This window comes from Coregonus clupeaformis, chromosome 3 (assembly GCF_020615455.1).
Source record: "Coregonus clupeaformis isolate EN_2021a chromosome 3, ASM2061545v1, whole genome shotgun sequence".
Classification (NCBI taxonomy): domain Eukaryota; kingdom Metazoa; phylum Chordata; class Actinopteri; order Salmoniformes; family Salmonidae; genus Coregonus; species Coregonus clupeaformis.
This window is the reverse complement of record NC_059194.1, coordinates 29590628-29612119: the sequence shown is the minus strand read 5'-3', so window position 1 is coordinate 29612119 and position 21492 is coordinate 29590628. Positions and strand designations below refer to the sequence as shown.

At 44.7% G+C, this 21492-nt stretch overlaps 1 protein-coding gene across 2 annotated transcripts; it reads left to right on the top strand.

Annotated features, from left to right (window-relative positions):
• The first annotated feature begins 978 nt into the window (after window positions 1–978).
• Window positions 979–20227, top strand: LOC121544310 (serine/threonine-protein phosphatase 2A 55 kDa regulatory subunit B gamma isoform). Of its 2 annotated transcripts, XM_041854231.2 has the most exons (10): window positions 979–2288; window positions 5042–5202; window positions 8753–8850; window positions 9034–9199; window positions 9806–9918; window positions 13355–13532; window positions 14318–14482; window positions 17236–17405; window positions 19488–19579; window positions 19760–20227. In XM_041854231.2, exons 2-10 carry the CDS (start codon window positions 5121–5123, stop codon window positions 20052–20054), a joined length of 1359 nt encoding a protein of 452 aa, XP_041710165.1. In that variant the 5' UTR covers window positions 979–2288; window positions 5042–5120; the 3' UTR covers window positions 20055–20227. The 2 variants fall into 2 exon arrangements, with proteins under 2 accessions (XP_041710165.1, XP_041710173.1); XM_041854239.2 differs by lacking the exon at window positions 5042–5202.
• Window positions 20228–21492: the final 1265 nt, after the last annotated feature.

The following is a 21492-nucleotide window of genomic DNA, read 5'->3' as shown; positions in this document are numbered from 1 at the left end:
AGAAAGTTAATTTGTCTAGCAAGCTCTGTAAATAATCCATGGTTGGGTTTATCAGAATCTGTAGACTAAGTGTCTATGAATAAATGTTTTTTGTCATGTGAGATTCTAATGAATCATCAGTGATTCATGAAACAACAGTTTACCGTCAAATCATCCCATCATATCTTCTATTCCTTTCGTTAGAACAGGGGATTCATGTTGAGGTTTATGTCTGTCAGTTGATGTTTGAACTCTGACAGTGCTCTCTGGACTGGCTCCAACGTCAGTCTGTTCACTGACTCTTCCTCTAATCCCTCCTGCCTCCCAGTCCTTCCCTTAGGGAGGATGTGCCCCGTAGTTTGGGACACCATGGCTGCATCTCAATAGTCTAAAATGGCTGCCTCTCCTTGTCTCCTTCCCCTAATCTGTACTGACATGAACGAACTGGACAGGTGGAAGTGAATTCCCAGTAGGTATAGTCCCACAGTGTTGCTGTCACCTTCTCTGCTTTTATAGATCAGTGCAGATGAAGGGGAGAGGAGGCGTGGAGAGGAAGCCACATTAAGACTATTGAGATGCGCCCGGTGCCTTGGGTCCAACCTAGTGGCTCTGCGTTCCAGCATCGCCAAGGCAACAGGCTCAGTCTGTGGCCAAGCCTTCACGGCTGAGTGGCGGCGGCACCGCGGGATACGAGCCCAGGGTCTGTCCCTCTCATCTGCACACATGCAGGGCCAGGGTCAGGGATGGCAGCCCATGAAGGACATACTGCGCTGGAGTGGATGATGATGGAGCTGGACTGTGGTGTGTGGGTAGGATGTAAAAAGGTGTGTTTGTGTGTATATGTATGTGTGTGTTTGAGATGATATATTTTTTTGGGGGATATGTTGAGGAGGTTTAAGTGGGATGGCAAGACTGTATATGGTAGTGGGTTAACGTAAGATAATAGTTTCATGGGATTTTTAGGGGGTTGGGGGCTGTATTGGTTGTGGGGGTTGTAGCTGTGTTTATGGGGGTGAAAGCTGATGATTGGGGGTTAGAGCTGATTAACAGGCCTTATATTCTCCGCTGGGGGTTAAAACCTAATGGCAATCGTCCAGAAGCAGAGATGACACCAACTGTCACTGGTACTTTCATGCTCTCTAACCCCTCCTCCTCTTGTCTTTCACCCTCCATCCCCATCTCACTCCCTCTCTCCTCGATCCCCATTTCTGTCTCTCACACCCCAATGGAAAAATGATAACATTTATGTGTGCTATAGTTTGTAATATTGTCTGTGTGTGTTAATGGAAAATAGTGTAGTCAGGGCTCCAGGTAAATCCTCCAGTCACTGTCATGCTTCACTTCTGCTGTATTTCATTCACTGCTGAACTGGTACAGCATTCCTTCCTCTTTTCTCCTCTCTCTTCCTCCATCCCCCACTATCTCTCTACCACCTCTCTCTTTCTCCCATCCATCCATCCCCCGCTTTCTCTTTTTCATCCTCTCTCTGTCTCTCTCTCTCTAATCACCTGCAGTCAGACATGCATATCGCAGCTCATCTCTGATTGGCTGAGCTGGGAGGAGTCTATTCTGATGTGTCACACGTACCACAACAGCAGGATAGAACCTCCCTCTCTCCCTCCCTCCCTCCCTCCCTCTCTCTCTGTCTCTCTCTACCTCTCTCTCTCCTCACACACACACGCTCTCACACACACACATACGCCAGAGCTGACACTGCAGCAGAAAAACAGGCCGGCAGGATTTCTCCCCGGCTGTAGCGTAGCGTCAGAGAGGGACTCCATCGGCTGTGAGAGAGAAGGACCGTCTTCATGGATGCTCTGTCGAGGAGTACCTGACCAGACGCAACAGGCTTTGTGTGTTAGTGTGTCGGGTCCGTTTGTGTGAGCACCGCAGCAGGAGCAGCAGCACTGCAGATGCTGACTGAATCTGGGGCTTGGCTCAACGCCTCATCCTCCCCTCCCCCCCTTGGAGCATCGACGTGGAAAAGAAGATCCATCGCTCTCAACCTCTGTGTGTGTGTCAGTGAACGTGGGTGTTTGTGTAAGAGCAGAGCTGGTGTGTCATTCACTGCTCTGCCAGCGTATCCGTGTCGTCGGCCCTCTCCCTGTCCCAGAATGCTTCGCTCTGCGCCCCTGTGCTGAGGCGGCGTTGGGCAGTATGGGCGCTGCGCTGGCCGGGACCCCCCCCACGGATCTAAGCTGCCCCCCCGGGACGGGCGCACACCGCACCCCTGCTGATGGGCGAGGACACTGACACCACCCGAACACTCAACCACGGCTTCCTCCGAGACCACAACTATGTGACTGAAGGTAAGAGAAGGGGAAGGGTTCCATGTGTGTGTATGCGTGTGATCTATATATTGTATGTTTTGTGTGTGTGTGTGTGTGTGTGTGTTCTACGACTCTTTATGTAAGTTTATGTGTGAGAGAATGATTTCTTTTTTGTTAATATAGGATGGATCTATAATCTTTTATAAGAGGATCTATAATCTTTCACACAAGTTAAAGTCACTTACAGTTAGTATAGTAGACCTAAACAGGGCCTGGAGCACTTCTCGCCCTCCTCTCTGCTCTTTTCTTTTGTACTAATCTCTTTTAAATACCGTTTTTCCCTCTATTCTCTCCTCCCGCTCTTCTGTCATCCCTCTCCATCCTTTAGCTCTGATCTCTCCTTTATTTCTCTCTCTCCTCTCTCTCTCTCTCTCTCTCTCTCTCTCTCTCTCTCTCTCTCTCTCTCTCTCGTCCCTCTGTGGTTGTGTCAATGTGTGATACTGTTCAAGGCCACTCCTTTACCGTCAGAGCACTGTGTCTGAGCTCTGTGTCTGAGTCTGTGTATATGTGTGTGTGTGTGTACAGTATGTTTGTTTGTGCAGGTTTGTGACTGTTTGTCTCTCTGTATTGTACATACAGTGCATGCATATATGCAAATGACTCATTTATTTTTGGGTCTGAAATTAAAGCACACCAGAAATGTTTACTGAAATCTAACATTATTGTGTTACATTAATCCAAGTCCCCTCTGACATGGTACATTTATAGGATGAGATGATAGTATTCATCATATACACTAATAACACATTTAATACCGGTGCATGTTTAGCTCTAAACCCCCATGCCCTCACACTCTCTCTCTCTCTCTCTCTCTCTCTCTCTCTCTCTCTCTCTCTCTCTCTCTCTCTCTCTCTCTCTCTCTCTCTCTCTCTCTCTCTCTCTCTCTCTCTCTCTCTCTCTCTCTCTCTCTCTCTCTCTCTCTCTCTCTCTCTCTCTCGCTGGTTATTGTTGAGTGTGCGTGGGCGGGCGGGCGGGCGGGCACCTGACCGTCGAGTGACGTGCGTCAGAACAGAGGAGGAAGTTGTCTGTGTTTCATCACGGTATCAGAGTTCAGGATTAATCTCTTAATATCCCTCTGTACTCCTGTTAATCTGAACTATACACTGCTAATCTGGCGGGAACACTGGGTTGCTTTCACACAGCAACATTGTTCAGCAGCATGACTGAGAGGCAGAGATTATAATTCCCGAATGTTAAGGTGTCGTGAGCCTTGCATGTCCCTATCTAGATAATCCCATTACATCCTGTGTTTCTTTCTGTTGCTTATATAATTTCACTTACACAGAACTGTGTGTGTGTGTGTGTGTATGAATGAACAATGTCTCATACAGGAGTGTGTGTGTGTGCGTGCGTGTGATACTACTGCCTCTGAAATACTTCTTTCTCTGTGTGTGAATGGATACTGAAAACCGTACCTTGTTTTTAACGAGGGTGTGTGTGGAACGTGTTTTCCATTGAATGCACTCAGTCTTCCATACATCATCCATCCCTCACCATGGAAACTGAACAGGAAGATAAACACGGTGGGTTCGGAGTGGCCTTGGGTGATTGACAGGCTAGCCCCGCCCTCTAATAATAGCCATATTAATGAATCAATTCACAGCCAGTCACTGATTATTCACAGAGAATCGCTGATGAGCAGAAATACAGACCTACGTGACTCCTGTCCAGACAAAGAGGTGTAATGTATTAGAGGGACCGTTCACCTAGTCCTCAAGCATACATCATAGTATTTCCATACAGTATGTCTCTGAAAATCTTAAAGAGAAGAGAGTTTTATACAATATATACTATGGCGTTTTAGTATCTTTGGAGTGTAGAAACACAGGAATAAACAGATCCCATAGTCCCAGGAGGATTAGGATGTTGTATGTACTGGTATACAATATGCTTCAGCATCATCCCCTCCTCATCCACCCCGACTCTATCTCTCCTCTTCCTCCTATCTAACCCTCTCTCCTCTATTCCTCCACCCCCTCTCCATTCTTCTCCTGATGTTACTCATTACACTGGCTAGTGATGAACAATTAACAGAACTATAGTCATCCCTATTCAATAACTGTGTGTGTGTGTGTGCAGGGCTCTAAATTAACATTTTTTATTTGTGGTACTGGTGTTTGTGTGTTTTTCTGTCTGTTACTGTATATACAGTATGTGTTTGTGTGTCTGTCTCTCTGTCAGTGTGTGTGTTCGTTGTATGTGTGTGTGTACGTGTGCACACACAGCAGTGTGTCTGTAGCAATGTCAGGATCGAGGCCTCTCCAGTCTCCAGGGGTTTTCTGCCCTAGGCTCAAAGAGGGGAGGATATTTAACCCCCTCACCCTTTCCCCCCGTCCCGCTCCCCCTCTCTCCCCGCTCCTGCCCTATAGAGTCCTTCTCTCTCCCTGTACAGCACTCTCTCCTCTCCTGTCCTTTGGCTGTGGGTGCCAGGACAGTGGTGGTAGGATGGTGAAACAGAGATGTTAATGATAATAATATCACCAATGATCACAAAACCATGACAACATGCATGATTTGTTTGAATCAGTCACTACAGTACTAACAATGTATCCATTAATTTCATAGTAGTGCAGATGAAGGAAAGTGGACACTTTAGACATTTGAGATGACCCACGCCCCCTCCCTCCCTCCCTCCCTCCCTCCCACCCACCCTCCCTCCCTCCCTCCCTGTTTAATCCCTGTGGATGGTTGTGATGCAGTGTAACTGAGACCCTGCTGCCCCCCTCTTGCAGGGCTGCTCGTGGCTTTTGCCTGAAGAGCCCCGCCCCGCCAGGCCCTGCCTCCTCCCCTCTCCCGGACTCCTCCCCCAGGATGTTGAACCCCATCCAGGTCCTGTCCTCCGACATCACTTCCCTCTCTCTGGAGCCCGAGCCGTTTGCCTCTTACACTGAAGGTGTGTTTATACTGTATACCGTATAAATTAATGACCAATGAATCACCTATTCAGATCTATCGAGACCCAGAGCACTGTGTGTGCACGTGTGCGTGCGTGTGCATATGTCTGTCTGTGTGTCTTTGTGTGAGTGCGTGTGTGTGTACGAGGGACTGTCTATTTTCATCTGTGTGAATATATGTGGGACTATTTGTGTGAGACTGTTTGTGTCTGTCTGTCTCTGTGTGCATCTGTCTCTGTGAGTGTATGTATCTCAGCGTGTGTGTCATTGATGTCCTGAAATAGAGTTTGACCAGACGAACTCCAGTCTCACAGAGGACGTATCTTTTCCTACACTCATTAATACTGGAGTCAGTGCTGTGGGGAAGAGGACTATCCCTGCACACACATATCCATCCATTCTTCATGGGGATATTAGACAATAGATAGTATATGAGATGCGTAGCTATGGATAATATGGATTGGGCATAGATCCGGTATAGATTTTACATAGAAGCTAATCCCTGACATGTATAGGGGTTATATGAGTATTTACTGTAGCTCTCTCTCTCTCTCTCTCTCTCTCTCTCTCTCTCTCTCTCTCTCTCTCTCTCTCTCTCTCTCTCTCTCTCTCTCTCTCTCTCTCTCTCTCTCTCTCTCTCTCTCTCTCTCTCTCTCTCTCTCTCTCTCTCTCTCTCTCTCTCTCTCTCTCTCTCTCTCTCTCTCTCTCTCTCTTTTTTTTTTTCTCTTTTTTTTTTTTTTTTCTCTCTCTCTCCTCTCTCTCTCTCTCTCTCTCTCTCTCTCTCTCTCTCTCTCCTCTCTCTCTCTCTCTCTCTCTCTCTCTCTCTCTCTCTCTCTCTCTCTCTCTCTCTCTCTCTCTCTCTCTTTTTTTTTTTTTTTTTTCTCTCTCTCTCTCTCTCTCTCTTCTCTCTCTCTCTCTCTCTCCTCTCTCTCTCTCTCTCTCTCTCCTCTCTCTCTCTCTCTCTCTCTCTCTCTCTCTCTCTCTCTCTCTCTCTCTCTCTCTCTCTCTCTCTCTCTCTCTCTCTCTCAGATTGTTTCCATAACCAAGCATCTCCCTCCCTGTTTTATACAATATATACTATGGCATTTTAGTATCTTTGGAGTGTAGAAACACAGGAATAAACAGATCCCATAGTCCCAGGAGGATTAGGATGTTGTATGTACTGGTATACAATATGCTTCAGCATCATCCCCTCCTCATCCACCCCGACTCTTATCTCTCCACTTCCCCCGTCTTCCTCCTATCTAACCCTCTCTCCTCTATTCCTCCACCCCCTCTCCATTCTTCTCCTGATGTTACTCATTACATTGGCTAGTGATGAACAATTAACAGAACTATAGTCATCCCTATTCAATAACTGTGTGGTGTGTGTGTGTGCAGGGCTCTAAATTAAAAAAAAATCTTTATTGTGGAGGGTAATTGAGTGTATGTGGGCTCCCGAGTGGCGCAGCGGTCTAAGTCACTGCATCTCAGTGCTTGAGGCGTCACTACAGACCCCCTGGTTCGATTCCAGGCTGTATCACAACCGGCCGTGATTGGGAGTCCCATAGGGCGGCGCACAATTGGCCCAGCGTCATCTGGGTTTGGCTGGTGTAGGCCGTCATTGTAAATAAGAATTTGTTCTTAACTGACTTGCCTAGTTAAATAAAGGTAAAAAAAAAATTTTTACAAATGTGCACAGACACGTACAAACACACAACCCCACCCACACACGTCCCCTTCTGGGTGTTGGTTTGACCATGCTGTTAAGAGAGAGGTATTGGTAGTAATGTTTACCCAGACCAGAGATTACTGTAATTGGAACAGTAGGACATCATCCTCCCCTCATTCTCCTCCTTATCGACCCTTCAGCACTTTGTGTCTGTGTCACAATGTGTGTATTTGTGCTTATGTGTTGGAGTGTGAAAAGTATCTTATGATTTGGGTGCTGAGATTAGTGTGTGAAGGACACGTGTGTTTATGTCTTAGTTTTGTGAAGGACATTTTCATGCTAAAGTGAGCGTGTACATTTGTATGTATCAGAGGAGGCTGGTGGGAGGAGCTATACCACATGTTTGACTCTGTTCCAATCATTCCATTCCAGCCATTACAATTACCCTGTCCTCCTATAGCTCCTCCCACCAGCCTCCACTGGTATATATGCTCTGTGTGTGTGCTTGGAGAAACTGTATGTGCCGTGTGTGCCTTGATGTGTGTGTGCTCTGAGATATATGGGTGTGTGTGTAACTGCGTATGTACTGTGAGGTCTGGGTGTCCTGTGTGTTTTGTGTGTGTGTGTGGCGGCGGTCCGTGCAGTGAGTTGCTGCGACGCCGCTCCAGATTGAATTTGGGCTGTTTGTGGACTAGGCAGGGCAGGCCCATTATGTCCCCCAGATTGATGATTCCTGCTTCTCTTGCTACTGCCTTCCTCTCCTACCGGGCTGCTGCTGCTAGAGCCAGACCACTTCAGCCTGTTGCCATGGCAACCCCCTGCACGAACAATACCCCCCCCCCAGTCCCCCACTGCCCTGTACACGCAAACACACACACATTGCCTGACATACAGAGAGAGAGAGAGAATTCTATTCATAACAGCAGTTCTGTTATTATTATCAGTACCATGATTTATAGACACTTTACTAATGGTTAATAACCTATTTGATCATGGTTTAAACACAGTTTATAGGCAGACCTTTAATAAAACAAATACCTATTATCAATAGAACCAGTTAGGCTTAGTGGGGTCGGATACAACCGGATGCATCTGGTTTTTAGGGGAAATGGAAAGCGAGCCTGTGACGCGACTTCCGCTTTTGGGCGTTAAAAAGGCGACACTCCATCTTAACTCCTCCTCCACATTTACTGGATTGGTTGAACAGTGTAGAAGAGAACCTCTCCCGGCAGTTTTTTCTTCTTCTTGTCAGGCCATTCATTGACTGTGAATACCACTGTAATCTAATGTAAGATTGAATCAGTCAGCGGTAAGTAAGAGATGCTTTTTGACAGGAAGGTCCCTGGCTGCTAACACAGGCCTTCTCCTCCTCAGACTGGCCCGTAGTGTCTCAGAAAGACACTGGGACGGTTAGTAGAGGTAGGAGGGTTAGGAGCGTTCACATAGCAACATTCACTATTCACTCACCGCTGTTCACTGTTCAGTCTGTGCATCAGTGTGGTCGCAGTATGTCAGAAGCAGGCTTAGATAATAGCACCTGTGTCTGATGTGAGATTTGATGTGTGTGTGTGTGTGTGTGTGTGTGTGTGTGTGTGTATATATGTGTGTGAGCTTTGACTAATTGTTTGTTGGTTTTTCACTCTGTTTGTCAGAACCTAACAGTGGGTTTGGTTAAATGTTCATTTTTATTCATTCATTTATGTGTTTACTTGCTGCATTGTTGGGTGATGCTGTTTACAGTGCCATCTGATAATGAACAATTCATTATGCTGAATGTTTATCTTCGCGCTGTTCGCTTATAGCTACTCTCTCTCTCCCTTCTCTCTCCATTCTCCATTCTCTCTCCCTCCCATCTCTCTCTATCTCTTTCTCTCTCCCTCTCTCTTTCCTGTCTGCAGCTGATATCATCTCCACTGTAGAGTTCAACCACACTGGAGAGCTCCTGGCCACAGGGGATAAGGGGGGGCGAGTGGTCATCTTCCAGAGGGAACCTGAGGTAGGTACACACACATACAAACACCCACACAGACCTGGCACTGTGTGTGTTCATTATATAGATGTTCGGGATAAGGGTCAATTTTAAGCAACTTTGTGAAATAACTGCAATTGAGGTTGAATTGACTCCAGCACTACACTGTGTTGGATGTAACTGTCTCTTTCTCTCTCTATCTGGCTGCAGTGTAAGACAGAGCCGTACTCCCAGGGAGAGTACAATGTCTACAGCACGTTCCAGAGCCATGAGCCGGAGTTTGACTACCTGAAGAGTCTGGAGATCGAGGAGAAGATCAACAAGATACGATGGCTGCCTCAGCAGAACGCCGCCCACTTCCTCCTTTCCACCAATGGTGAGGGACCTCTGCCTTAGCACCAGGATGCTATTACAATGTTTGTAAATGATATTACCATATTACCATGTTATTACACTATCATCCATACATTGTCAATGTAATTCCCATATGACCTGCTTCATACACTGGTAGATGCACCACTCATGGTCTACATTGAATCTACATTTTACATTGACATTTTAGTAATTTAGCAGACGCTCTTATCCAGAGCGACTTACAGTTAGTGAGTGTATACATTTTCATACTGGCCCCCCGTGGGAAACGAACCCACAACCCTGGCGTTGCAAGCGCCATGCTCTACCAACTGAGCTACACGGGACCTCTACCTATCCCTCTAGCTTTTTAACTGACCACAGATGAGATGATTTGAAACAGATGATTGGTTGATTGCCGTGTCTGTCTCTCAGATGAGACGGTTTGAGGTATATGATTGGTGAATAATCCTGTCTGTCAGACAAGGCTGTTTGAGGCATATGCTTGGTTGATTGTGCTATCGGTCTCTCAGATAAGACGTCTGGGGCATATGATTGGCTTGATTGCCCTGTCTGTCTCTTAGATAAGGCTATTGAAGTTGTATGATTGGTGTATTGTGCTGTCTATCAGATAAGACCATTAAGCTGTGGAAGGTGAGTGAGCGGGACAAGAGGCCTGAAGGCTACAACCTGAAGGATGAAGAGGGCAGGATAAAGGACCTCTCCACCGTCACCTCACTACAGGTACACACCTCCTCTTCCTCAGGCTTCTTTCTCCTCCTCTCCTTCTTTTTCTATCTATCTTCTCTATCTATCTCTATCTCTCTATCTGCTCTATCTCTCTATCTGCTCTATCTCTCTATCTCTATCTGCTCTATCTCTCTATCTGCTCTATCTCTCTATCTCTATCTGCTCTATCTCTCTATCTCTCTATCACTCTATCACTCTATCTCTATCTCTCTATCTCTATCTGCTCTATCTCTCTATCTGCTCTATCTCTCTATCACTCTATCTCTCTATCACTCTATCACTCTATCTCTATCTCTCTATCTCTCTATCTGCTCTATCTCTCTATCTCTCTATCACTCTATCTCTCTATCACTCTATCACTCTATCTCTATCTCTCTATCTCTATCTGCTCTATCTCTCTATCTGCTCTATCTCTCTATCTCTCTATCACTCTATCTCTCTATCACTCTATCACTCTATCTCTATCTCTCTATCTCTATCTGCTCTATCTCTCTATCTGCTCTATCTCTCTATCTCTCTATCACTCTCTATCTCTCTATCTCTATCTGCTCTATCTCTCTATCTCTCTATCACTCTATCACTCTATCTCTATCTCTCTATCTCTCTATCTGCTCTCTCTCTATCTGCTCTATCTCTCTATCTGCTATATCTCTCTATCTCTATCTGCTCTATCTCTCTATCTCTCTATCACTCTATCTCTATCTGCTCTATCTCTCTATCTCTCTATCTATCTCTCTATCTCTCTATCTATCTCTCTATCTATCTCTCTATCTCTCTATCACTCTCTATCACTCTATCACTCTATCTCTATCTCTCTATCTCTATCTGCTCTATCTCTCTATCACTCTATCACTCTATCTCTATCTCTCTATCTCTCTATCTGCTCTATCTCTCTATCTGCTCTATCTCTCTATCTGCTATATCTCTCTATCTCTATCTGCTCTATCTCTCTATCTCTCTATCACTCTATCTCTATCTGCTCTATCTCTCTATCACTCTATCACTCTATCTCTATCTGCTCTATCTCTCTATCTGCTCTATCTCTCTATCTATCTCTCTATCTCTCTATCTATCTCTCTATCTCTCTATCACTCTCTCTCTATCTCTATCTCTCTCTCTCTATCTATCTCTCTCTCTCTATCTGCTCTATCTCTCTATCTCTCTATCTCTCTATCTCTCTCTCTATCTCTCTATCTCTCTATCTCTCTATCTATCTCTCTCTCTATCTCTCTATCTGCTCTATCTCTCTATCTCTCTCTCTCTCTCTCTCTCTCTCTATCTATCTCTCTATCTGCTCTATCTCTCTATCTCTCTCTCTATCTCTCTACCTGCTCTATCTCTCTATCTCTCTCTATCTCTCTATCTCTCTCTTATCGTTATCAGGTCACCCTGGACTTTCTTTCTTTCTTTCTTTATCTTCCCTTTGTATCTATGTTCTGTATCTATGTTATGTGTGTGTTACATGCACACACACATGCACACACACACACACTCACACATCACACACGCACGTTCTAGATCGGACAGCATAAGTAGGTCAGTGGTGAGTTTACAAAAGTGGGTCATTGGCACAAGGTGTGTGTGTGCGCGTTTGCGTGCGTTTGTGTGTGTGTATGCTTGTCTGCTTGGCGACAGTAAATAATGCCAGCTGTTATGACCAGAGAAAATAATTTTTTTTGGGGGGGGTGGAACAGACTATTGTTGTGTCTGTGTTGGTGAAAACACACCAATACGCCTCTATACTGTTTCACATTCTTTGTTGCATTCTCATATCATCATCCCGTTCCTAAAAGCATAGACGGTGGAAGAATTTGAACCATGTCACATGACCAATTTTCTCTGGTCCAACACTCTACTCAGCAAATTGGATGTTGTCTATCACAGTGCCATCCGTTTTGTCTCCAAAGCCCCATATAATACCCACCACTGTGACCTGTACGCTCTTGTTGGCTGGTCCTCACTACATATTCGTCGCCAAACCCACTGGCTCCAGGCCATCTATAAATCACTGCTAGGCAAATCCCGCCTTATCTTAGCTCATTGGTCACCATAGCAACACCCACCCGTAGTCTGCGCTCCAGCGGGTATATCTCACTGGTCATCCCCAAAGCCAACACCTCCTTTGGCCGCAATTCCTTCCAGTTCTCTGCTGCCAATGACTGGAACAAACTGCAAAAATCTCTGAAGCTGGAGACGCTTATCTCCCTCACTAACTTTAGGCATCAGTTGTCAGAGCACCTTACCGATCACTGCACCTGTACACAGCCCATCTGAAATTAGCCCGCCCAACTACCTCATCCCTATATTGTTATTTATTTTGCTCATCTGTACCCCAGTATCTCTATTTGCACATCATCTCTTGCACATCATTCCAGTGTTAATACTAAATTGTAATTATTTTGCACTATAGCCTATTTTATTGCCTTACCTCCATAACTTGCTAAATTTGCACACTGTATATTAATTGTATTTCTGTTGTATTTTTTTGATTTTTGTTTTGTTTTACCCCATATGTAACTCTGTGTTGTTGTTTTTATCGCACTGCTATGCTTTATCTTGGCCAGGTCGCAGTTGTAAATGAGAACTTGTTCTCAACTGGTTTACCTGGTTAAATAAAGGTGAAATAAATAAAATAAAACCAATAGATACTGAACAAAGCAATTAGTGAGAAACCCAGTTTTCTCTGCCTTAATTTCCACAAGCGATAATATCAAATTATTACAGGTATTCCTAATGGTTATATCTCCGTGGTTTTCCATGTGCTCTCTGTAATTTTGAACAAATGGACTAAACTGATGTATTTTCTATAATCTTGATTCTACGAATGTAAAACCTTATTTGATCTCAGCGTTTTGAGTCTACTCACCACATAGTACATATCTCTGTGTTTTCTGACTGTATCTTCTGTCTTGTGTTTCCTGACTGTATCTTCTGTCTTGTGTTTTCTGACTATCTTCTGTCTTGTGTTTTCTGACTGTATCTTCTGTCTTGTGTTTTCTGACTGTATCTTCTGTCTTGTGTGTTCTGACTGTATCTTCTGTCTTGTGTTTTCTGACTGCGTCTTCTGTCTTGTGTTTTCTGACTGTATCTTCTGTCTTGTGTTTTCTGACTGTGTCTTCTGTCTTGTGTTTTCTGACTGTATCTTCTGTCTTGTGTTTTCTGACTGTGTCTTCTGTCTTGTGTTTTCTGACTGTATCTTCTGTCTTGTGTTTTCTGACTGTGTCTTCTGTCTTGTGTTTTCTGACTGTGTCTACTGTCTTGTGTTTTCTGACTGTGTCTTCTGTCTTGTGTTTTCTGACTGTATCTTCTGTCTTGTGTTTTCTGACTGTGTCTTCTGTCTTGTGTTTTCTGACTGTATCTTCTGTCTTGTGTTTTCTGACTGTATCTTCTGTCTTGTGTTTTCTGACTGTATCTGCTGTACTCTGTCTAGGTGCCGGTGTTGAAGCCCATGGATCTGATGGTGGAAGTGAGCCCTCGGCGTGTGTTTGCCAACGCCCACACCTACCACGTCAACTCCATCTCCGTCAACTCCGACCACGAGACCTACATGTCAGCTGACGACCTGAGGATCAACCTCTGGCACCTGGGCATCACCGACCGCAGCTTCAGTATCCTTTAGATCAGACAATTGGTCAATACACACACACACACGCACAAATGAACCTACTCACATATAGACACAGACTCCAACCGAACACACACAGTGATGTGGGGGAGGGGAATAATTCCCGAGGAGTTAAAATGCAGCTTAATGAATTATTAAAACTGTTCCATAAATATTTCACTCCTTTTCTGGATTATAATGCGGCTGAATAAAACACACACACTCCTCGCCCCGGAAAGGATTTGCATTGTTACAATTCAAATTCATTTGGAATTACCCTCCCGCTACCCCTAGAGGTGTGTGTATAATAGTATATGCATTGATATCAGTGTGTTTTCGCGTATAATTTTGAATATGTACTGCATGTATGTGTACTATGTTTTTAATGAAACATACACACAATCAAATTAGTATGTATGCTATTTTTATATTATACATTATAAACTGGGTGTTTCGAGCCCTGAATGCTGATTGGCTGACAGCCGTGGTATATCAGACCGTATACCACGGGTATGACAAAACATGTATTTTTACTGCTCTAATTAAGTTGGTAGCCAGTTTATAATAGCAATAAGGCGCCTCGGGGTTTGTGGTATATGGCCAATATACCACGGCTAAGGGCTGTATCCAGGCACGCCGCATTGCGTCATGCATAAGAACAGCCCTTAGCCGTGGTATATTTGCCAAATACCACACCCCTTCGTGCCTTATTTCTTAATTGTTTAATTATTATCATAATTTATGTGTATACAGTACTCTCTGCTGTAGTCTTGAACCCCTGTGCCCCAGACATCGTGGACATCAAGCCAGTGAACATGGAGGATCTGACAGAGGTGATAACAGCAGCAGAGTTCCACCCTCACCACTGTAACCTGTTGGTCTACAGCAGCAGTAAGGGAACTCTACGGCTCTGTGACATGAGAGAGGCCGCACTGTGTGACAAACACTCCAAACGTGAGTACTCACACACACAGACATAGCCTACCATCAGAAACACACACACAGACATAGACATACAGACAGACATAGCCTACCATCAGAAACACACACACAGACATAGACATACACACAGACATAGCCTACCATCAGAAACACACACACAGACATAGACATACACACAGACATAGCCTACCATCAGAAACACACACACAGACATAGACATACAGACAGACATAGCCTACCATCAGAAACACACACACAGACATAGACATACAGACAGACATAGCCTACCATCAGAAACACACACACAGACATAGACATACAGACAGACATAGCCTACCATCAGAAACACAGACATAGACATACGGACAGACATAGCCTACCATCAGAAACATAGACATACAGACAGACATAGCCTACCATCAGAAACACACACACAGACATAGACATACAGACAGACATAGCCTACCATCAGAAACACACACACAGACATAGACATACAGACAGACATAGCCTACCATCAGAAACACACACACAGACATAGACATACACACAGACATAGCCTACCATCAGAAACACACACACAGACATAGACATACAGACAGACATAGCCTACCATCAGAAACACACACACAGACATAGACATACAGACATAGCCTACCATCAGAAACACACACACAGACATAGACATACAGACAGACATAGCCTACCATCAGAAACACACACACAGACATAGACATACAGACAGACATAGCCTACCATCAGAAACACACACACAGACATAGACATAGAGACAGACATAGCCTACCATCAGAAACACACACACAGACATAGACATACAGACAGACATAGCCTACCATCAGAAACACACACACAGACATAGACAGACATAGCCTACCATCAGAAACACACACACAGACATAGACATACAGACAGACATAGCCTACCATCAGAAACACACACACAGACATAGACATACAGACAGACATAGCCTATCATCAGAAACAGACATAGACGTACAGACAGACATAGCCTACCATAAGAAACACAGACATAGACATACGGACAGACATAGCCTACCATCAGAAACATAGACATACAGACAGACATAGCCTACCATCAGAAACACACACACAGACATAGACATACAGACAGACATAGCCTACCATCAGAAACACACACACAGACATAGACATACAGACAGACATAGCCTACCATCAGAAACACAGACATAGACATACAGACATAGCCTACCATCAGAAACACACACACAGACATAGACATACAGACAGACATAGCCTACCATCAGAAACACACACACAGACATAGACATACAGACAGACATAGCCTACCATCAGAAACACACACACAGACATAGACATAGAGACAGACATAGCCTACCATCAGAAACACACACACAGACATAGACATACAGACAGACATAGCCTACCATCAGAAACACACACACAGACATAGACAGACATAGCCTACCATCAGAAACACACACACAGACATAGACATACAGACAGACATAGCCTACCATCAGAAACACACACACAGACATAGACATACAGACAGACATAGCCTACCATCAGAAACACACACACAGACATAGACGTACAGACAGACATAGCCTACCATAAGAAACACAGACATAGACATACGGACAGACATAGCCTACCATCAGAAACATAGACATACAGACAGACATAGCCTACCATCAGAAACACACACACAGACATAGACATACAGACAGACATAGCCTACCATCAGAAACACACACACAGACATAGACATACAGACAGACATAGCCTACCATCAGAAACACACACACAGACATAGACATACAGACAGACATAGCCTACCATCAGAAACACACACACAGACATAGACATACAGACATACATAGCCTACCATCAGAAACACACACACATACACACACATTTTGTTCTTCTATCCTAGTGGGGACCTAAAATTGATTTCTATTCAAAATCCTATTTTCCCTAACCTTAACGCTAGCCCGTAACCCTAAACCTAACTCCTAGCCCTAATCCTAGCCACTAACCCATTACCCTAATTCTAACCCTAAACCTAACCCCTAAGCTTAAAATAGACTTTGTCCTCATGGGAATGTGGGAAATGTCCCCACTAGGGAGGATTTTCCTTGTTTTACTATCCTTGTAGGGACTTTGGGGGATTTTAAGTCCCCACAAGGATAGAAGAACCAACCCACACACACACACACACACTTACATTACATACATATGCCGTACATCATACACACACACACACACACACACACTTACATTACAGACATATGCCGTACATCATATACACACACACACACACACACACACTTACATTACAGACATATGCCGTACATCATATACACACACACACACACACACTTACATTACAGACATATGCCGTACATCATATACACACACACACACACACACACACACACACACACACACACACACACACTTTGAATACTTTATTTGAATCCACCAATCAAATGTACATTAAAAAAGGATCCAAACATTTCAAAGGTCCCTGTATGCATGACACTCAAGGGTACAGAAAGCATACTAAGAAAGCATACTGTTCTCCAAACAGCTGAAACAGAGCAGTACCTAGCCAACTGCTTCGCCTTAGCTTTTGGCAGACCCGCAATCTGGAGGCCACACACACGCACATACACACACACACACACACACACACTTACTACCCCCAAACACTCACCCCCCTCTCCTCTCCTCCTCTAGTGTTTGAGGAGCCGGAGGACCCCAGTAACCGCTCCTTCTTCTCGGAAATCATCTCGTCTGTGTCGGATGTCAAGTTCAGCCACAGCGGGCGCTACCTGCTGACCAGAGACTACCTCACCGCCAAGGTGTGGGACCTCAACATGGAGAACAAGCCCCTGGAGATATACCAGGTGAGGAGCCCAACTTCACTATCAGCACAGAGACATAGACAGTATGCTATTACTATCACAGAGACATAGACAGTATGCTATTACTATCACAGAGACATAGACAGTATGCTATTACCATCACAGAGACATAGACAGTATGCTATTACTATCACAGAGACATAGACAGTATGCTATTAATATCACAGAGACATAGACAGTATGCTATTACTATCACAGAGACATAGACAGTATGCTATTACTATCACAGAGACATAGACAGTATGCTATTACCATCACAGAGACATAGACAGTATGCTATTACTATCACAGAGACATAGACAGTATGCTATTACTATCACAGAGACATAGACAGTATGCTATTACTATCACAGAGACATAGACAGAATACTATTACCATCACAGAGACATAGACAGTATGCTATTACTATCACAGAGACATAGACAGTATGCTATTACTATCACAGAGACATAGACAGTATACTGTTACTATCACAGAGACATAGACAGAATACTATTACTATCAGCACAGAGACATTAACCTAACGTAGCAGGTGTAAAAGAAACGCCTGAAACTAGATCCTCTACATACTGGTCTTGGTGAAAAGAAAAGAAACTGGCGGGGGACCCGGGGGGCGGTTCTCTTCTGCACTCTTCAACCAATCCAGTAAATGTGGAGGAGGAGTTAAGATGGAGTGTCACCATGTTAATGTCCAAAGCGAAAGTCACGTCACAGGCTCTCTTTCCAGAGGCTACGGAGACATAGACAGTGTGTGTAATGTTACTATTAGCATATACAGTAGGCTATGCGAGCGTGCGTGCATTGTGCGAAACAGACCTGGGTCAAATATGTATTTACATATTATTAGGATTTATTAGATTGCGGAACTGTCGCATAAGCCATGCATTGATGTCAGTGGGAGATTTGTTTGAAAATGGAATTGATGCGTGCGGAGCTCAAGTTGCTGGGCTCTCATATATAAGTGTGTAGCATGTGTGTGTAGCATGTGTTACACATGTTGAACCTCTCGGCTTGAATGTCAATGCCTTTATACATATATAGGGTCTACTAGCACTCACTTTGCTGATAGCGGCTTCATTGAGGAAAAGTTGTACGTACTATGGCTGTGATATGTGGTTGTCTCGCCTTAAGATGAAGGCACTAGCTGTAAGTCAGTCTGGATAAGAGCGTCTGCTAAATGACTCAAATGTAAATGCACTGTGTATGTAACATCTGTATATGTTGTGTATGATACACGTGTTCCTGTATGTTCAATGTGTGTTTAGCATGCGTAAGGCCATAATGAGTGCACATGATAAGTGTGTAGTGTGTATATAGGATGTGTGCTCGTGTAGTGTGTGTGGGTGCGTGTGCGTACGCATGTGGCGTGCTCTGCTGTGCAGTCAGGAGTGGGTGGTTGAGACGCGCTGGTGCTATATATAGCCGGGAGCTCCACTCATAAACTGCACTGGGAGAGGAGGGGGGGGATACCTTACTGAGACCTACCCATATCTGCAATGCAGCAAGGAGACAGAGAGGTGGGAGGAGGGAGAGGGGTGGGAGATGGGGGAGAATGAGGGACTCTAAAACTCTGTATTTAGTAATTTGGCTGTATTTACTCATGTATTCCCTTCATTGAAATGAATTGAGGAGGGGAGGGAAGAGAGAGAGGATGAGGGGGAGAAAAGGGTAACAGAAACATACGAAAAGGTCAAAAAGGAAAAGTGAGGGAGTGGAGAGGGGAGGGGTGTGTTGTCAGGGGAGAGAATAGGCAATGTTTACTTTAACACAACACATTTTCATTGGTCAGCGAGAACGGTATGGAAACAAACACGTCCATATGGTTTGATTTACAACCAAACTGTGACCACCGTTTGACCGTAGAGGGATTGACCATGGATTGACCGCTGCCCCTATGCAGAGAGTGTATTAAGCTTATTATGAATAAAGCTATCATTGTACATTTCAGCCCCTTGCATCACCATGCAGAGAGACGTGTGTGTGTGTGTGTGTGTGTGTGTGTATGTGTGTGTGTGTTGGCTGTGAATGGTGTGTTGATTAAATCTTGGTGTGTGTTCCTGCAGGTGCATGATTACCTCCGCAGCAAGCTGTGCTCCCTCTATGAGAACGACTGCATCTTCGACAAGTTTGAGTGTGCCTGGAACGGCTCAGACAGGTAGACGAAATGTGTGTGTGTGTGTTTTGCCCTTGCTGTTCTTACTCCCCCTTTAAATTGTACAGGGAGTGAATGTGTGTGCACTTTGTGTTCAGAGTGCGTGAGTGCAGAATTGGACATCTTCAAGACTCTTTTCTCTCTCTCTCTCTCTCTCTCTCTCCCTCCATCCCCCTCTCCCAGTGTGATCATGACGGGGGCCTACAACAACTTCTTCCGGATGTTTGACCGGAACACCAAGCGTGACGTGACCCTGGAGGCGTCCAGGGAGAGCAGTAAGCCCCGGGCAGTTCTCAAGCCTCGCCGCGTCTGCCAGGGTGGGAAACGCCGCAAGGATGACATCAGCGTGGACAGCCTGGACTTCACCAAGAAGATCCTGCACACGGCCTGGCACCCTACGGAGAACATCATCGCCATCGCTGCCACCAACAACCTGTACATCTTCCAGGACAAACTCAACCAGGAGATGCATGGCTGAGAGGGAGAGCGCAGGAGGCTGGAGACACACACACACATAGATACACACACACACACTCCCTCCAGACGACAGGGCGATACTGTGGAGACACACACTCCAGAGTGCTCACTCCCTGCCTCCCGCCCTTCCAACCAATGTAGTCTATGAAGTCTACCCCCCACCCCCCACCCCCCAGCCCCCCCAAAAAAAATACTGGATGGACCCACCCCGCCCAAGGGCCAGACAGGGGGAGCTGAATTACCCAATGAGAATGATGCTGGTTTATGGTTTCTCAAATTCTAAATCATGGATGTGTGTTTGTTGACTGTCGACCTCTGGATTGTGGCTGATCTGATTGTGTTTATTTTGCTATTGGTAGTTTTTGCATTCAGAGGGATTGACCTCTTGGCAGGAGGAGCTTTTACATGTCTGTCTTTTTCTGTTCATCTGCCCCATCCCCTTCTTCTTCCTTCTCCTCTTCTCTCCCTCTGTTTCTGTACATGTCTGTGCTCAATCCAACCCCCCAGTCCCTCTCCTATACTTTTAGAAAAAAGGGTTCCAAAATGATTATTCGGCTGTGCCCATAGGAGAACCCTTTTTGGTTCAGGGTAGAATCCTTTTTGGTTCCAGGTAGAACCCTTTTGGGTTCCATGTAGAACCCTCTGTGGAAAGGGTTCTGCATGTAACCCAAAATGGTTATACCTGGAACCAAAAAAGGGTTACTCAAAGGGTTCTTGTATGGGGACAGCCAAAGAACCCGTTTAGGTTCTAGATAGCACCTTTTCTTCTAAGAGTGTACAGTCTGACGGACTGATTTGATCCTTGACGTTGGTGTATAAAAAACGTTGCGGTTCCTGGTGGTGACTATCGTGGAAACAGAACGTTTGCGTAATGTTAGCTGGATGTTTCAAGTCTTATTATAGTTTTTTTCAGTTAAAATGACCAATTCCCATATTTTTTTGTAAATTCTCGTTAATGATGATGTTGATGGTAATATTGATGACGATGACAATGACAGTTATAGGTATAACAGTGACGTGTCACAGTTGGGACTTGGGTTCCACTAGGTGTCTGTCACAGCTTGGTGACATTTACTCCTTACATTTCTGTTGATTGTGGACACGGCTGGGGATCTTGGCTGTGTCGTGCGCTACTTTGCAATGAAACACAATGAATAAAGCAAAAACAAAGTCCAACAATCAAGCAAAAATATGCTGCATGATGAACAAAAATGATGTGTTTATATACATTTACTGGCTGCCTTTCTAAGCATAAACAGGCTGTAAAAAGGCTTCTGGAGCTCTGCCTCTACACAGCACTAGTTACCCTAGACGACAACAACGAGCTCTCCTTCTGTTTGTGTTTACAGGACACAAAAAGCATGTTTAACAGTGTTCGGTTTTACGATGTACATTTGAAATGAAGCCCAAATAAATCGGTTAAAATGAAGAAACTGAAC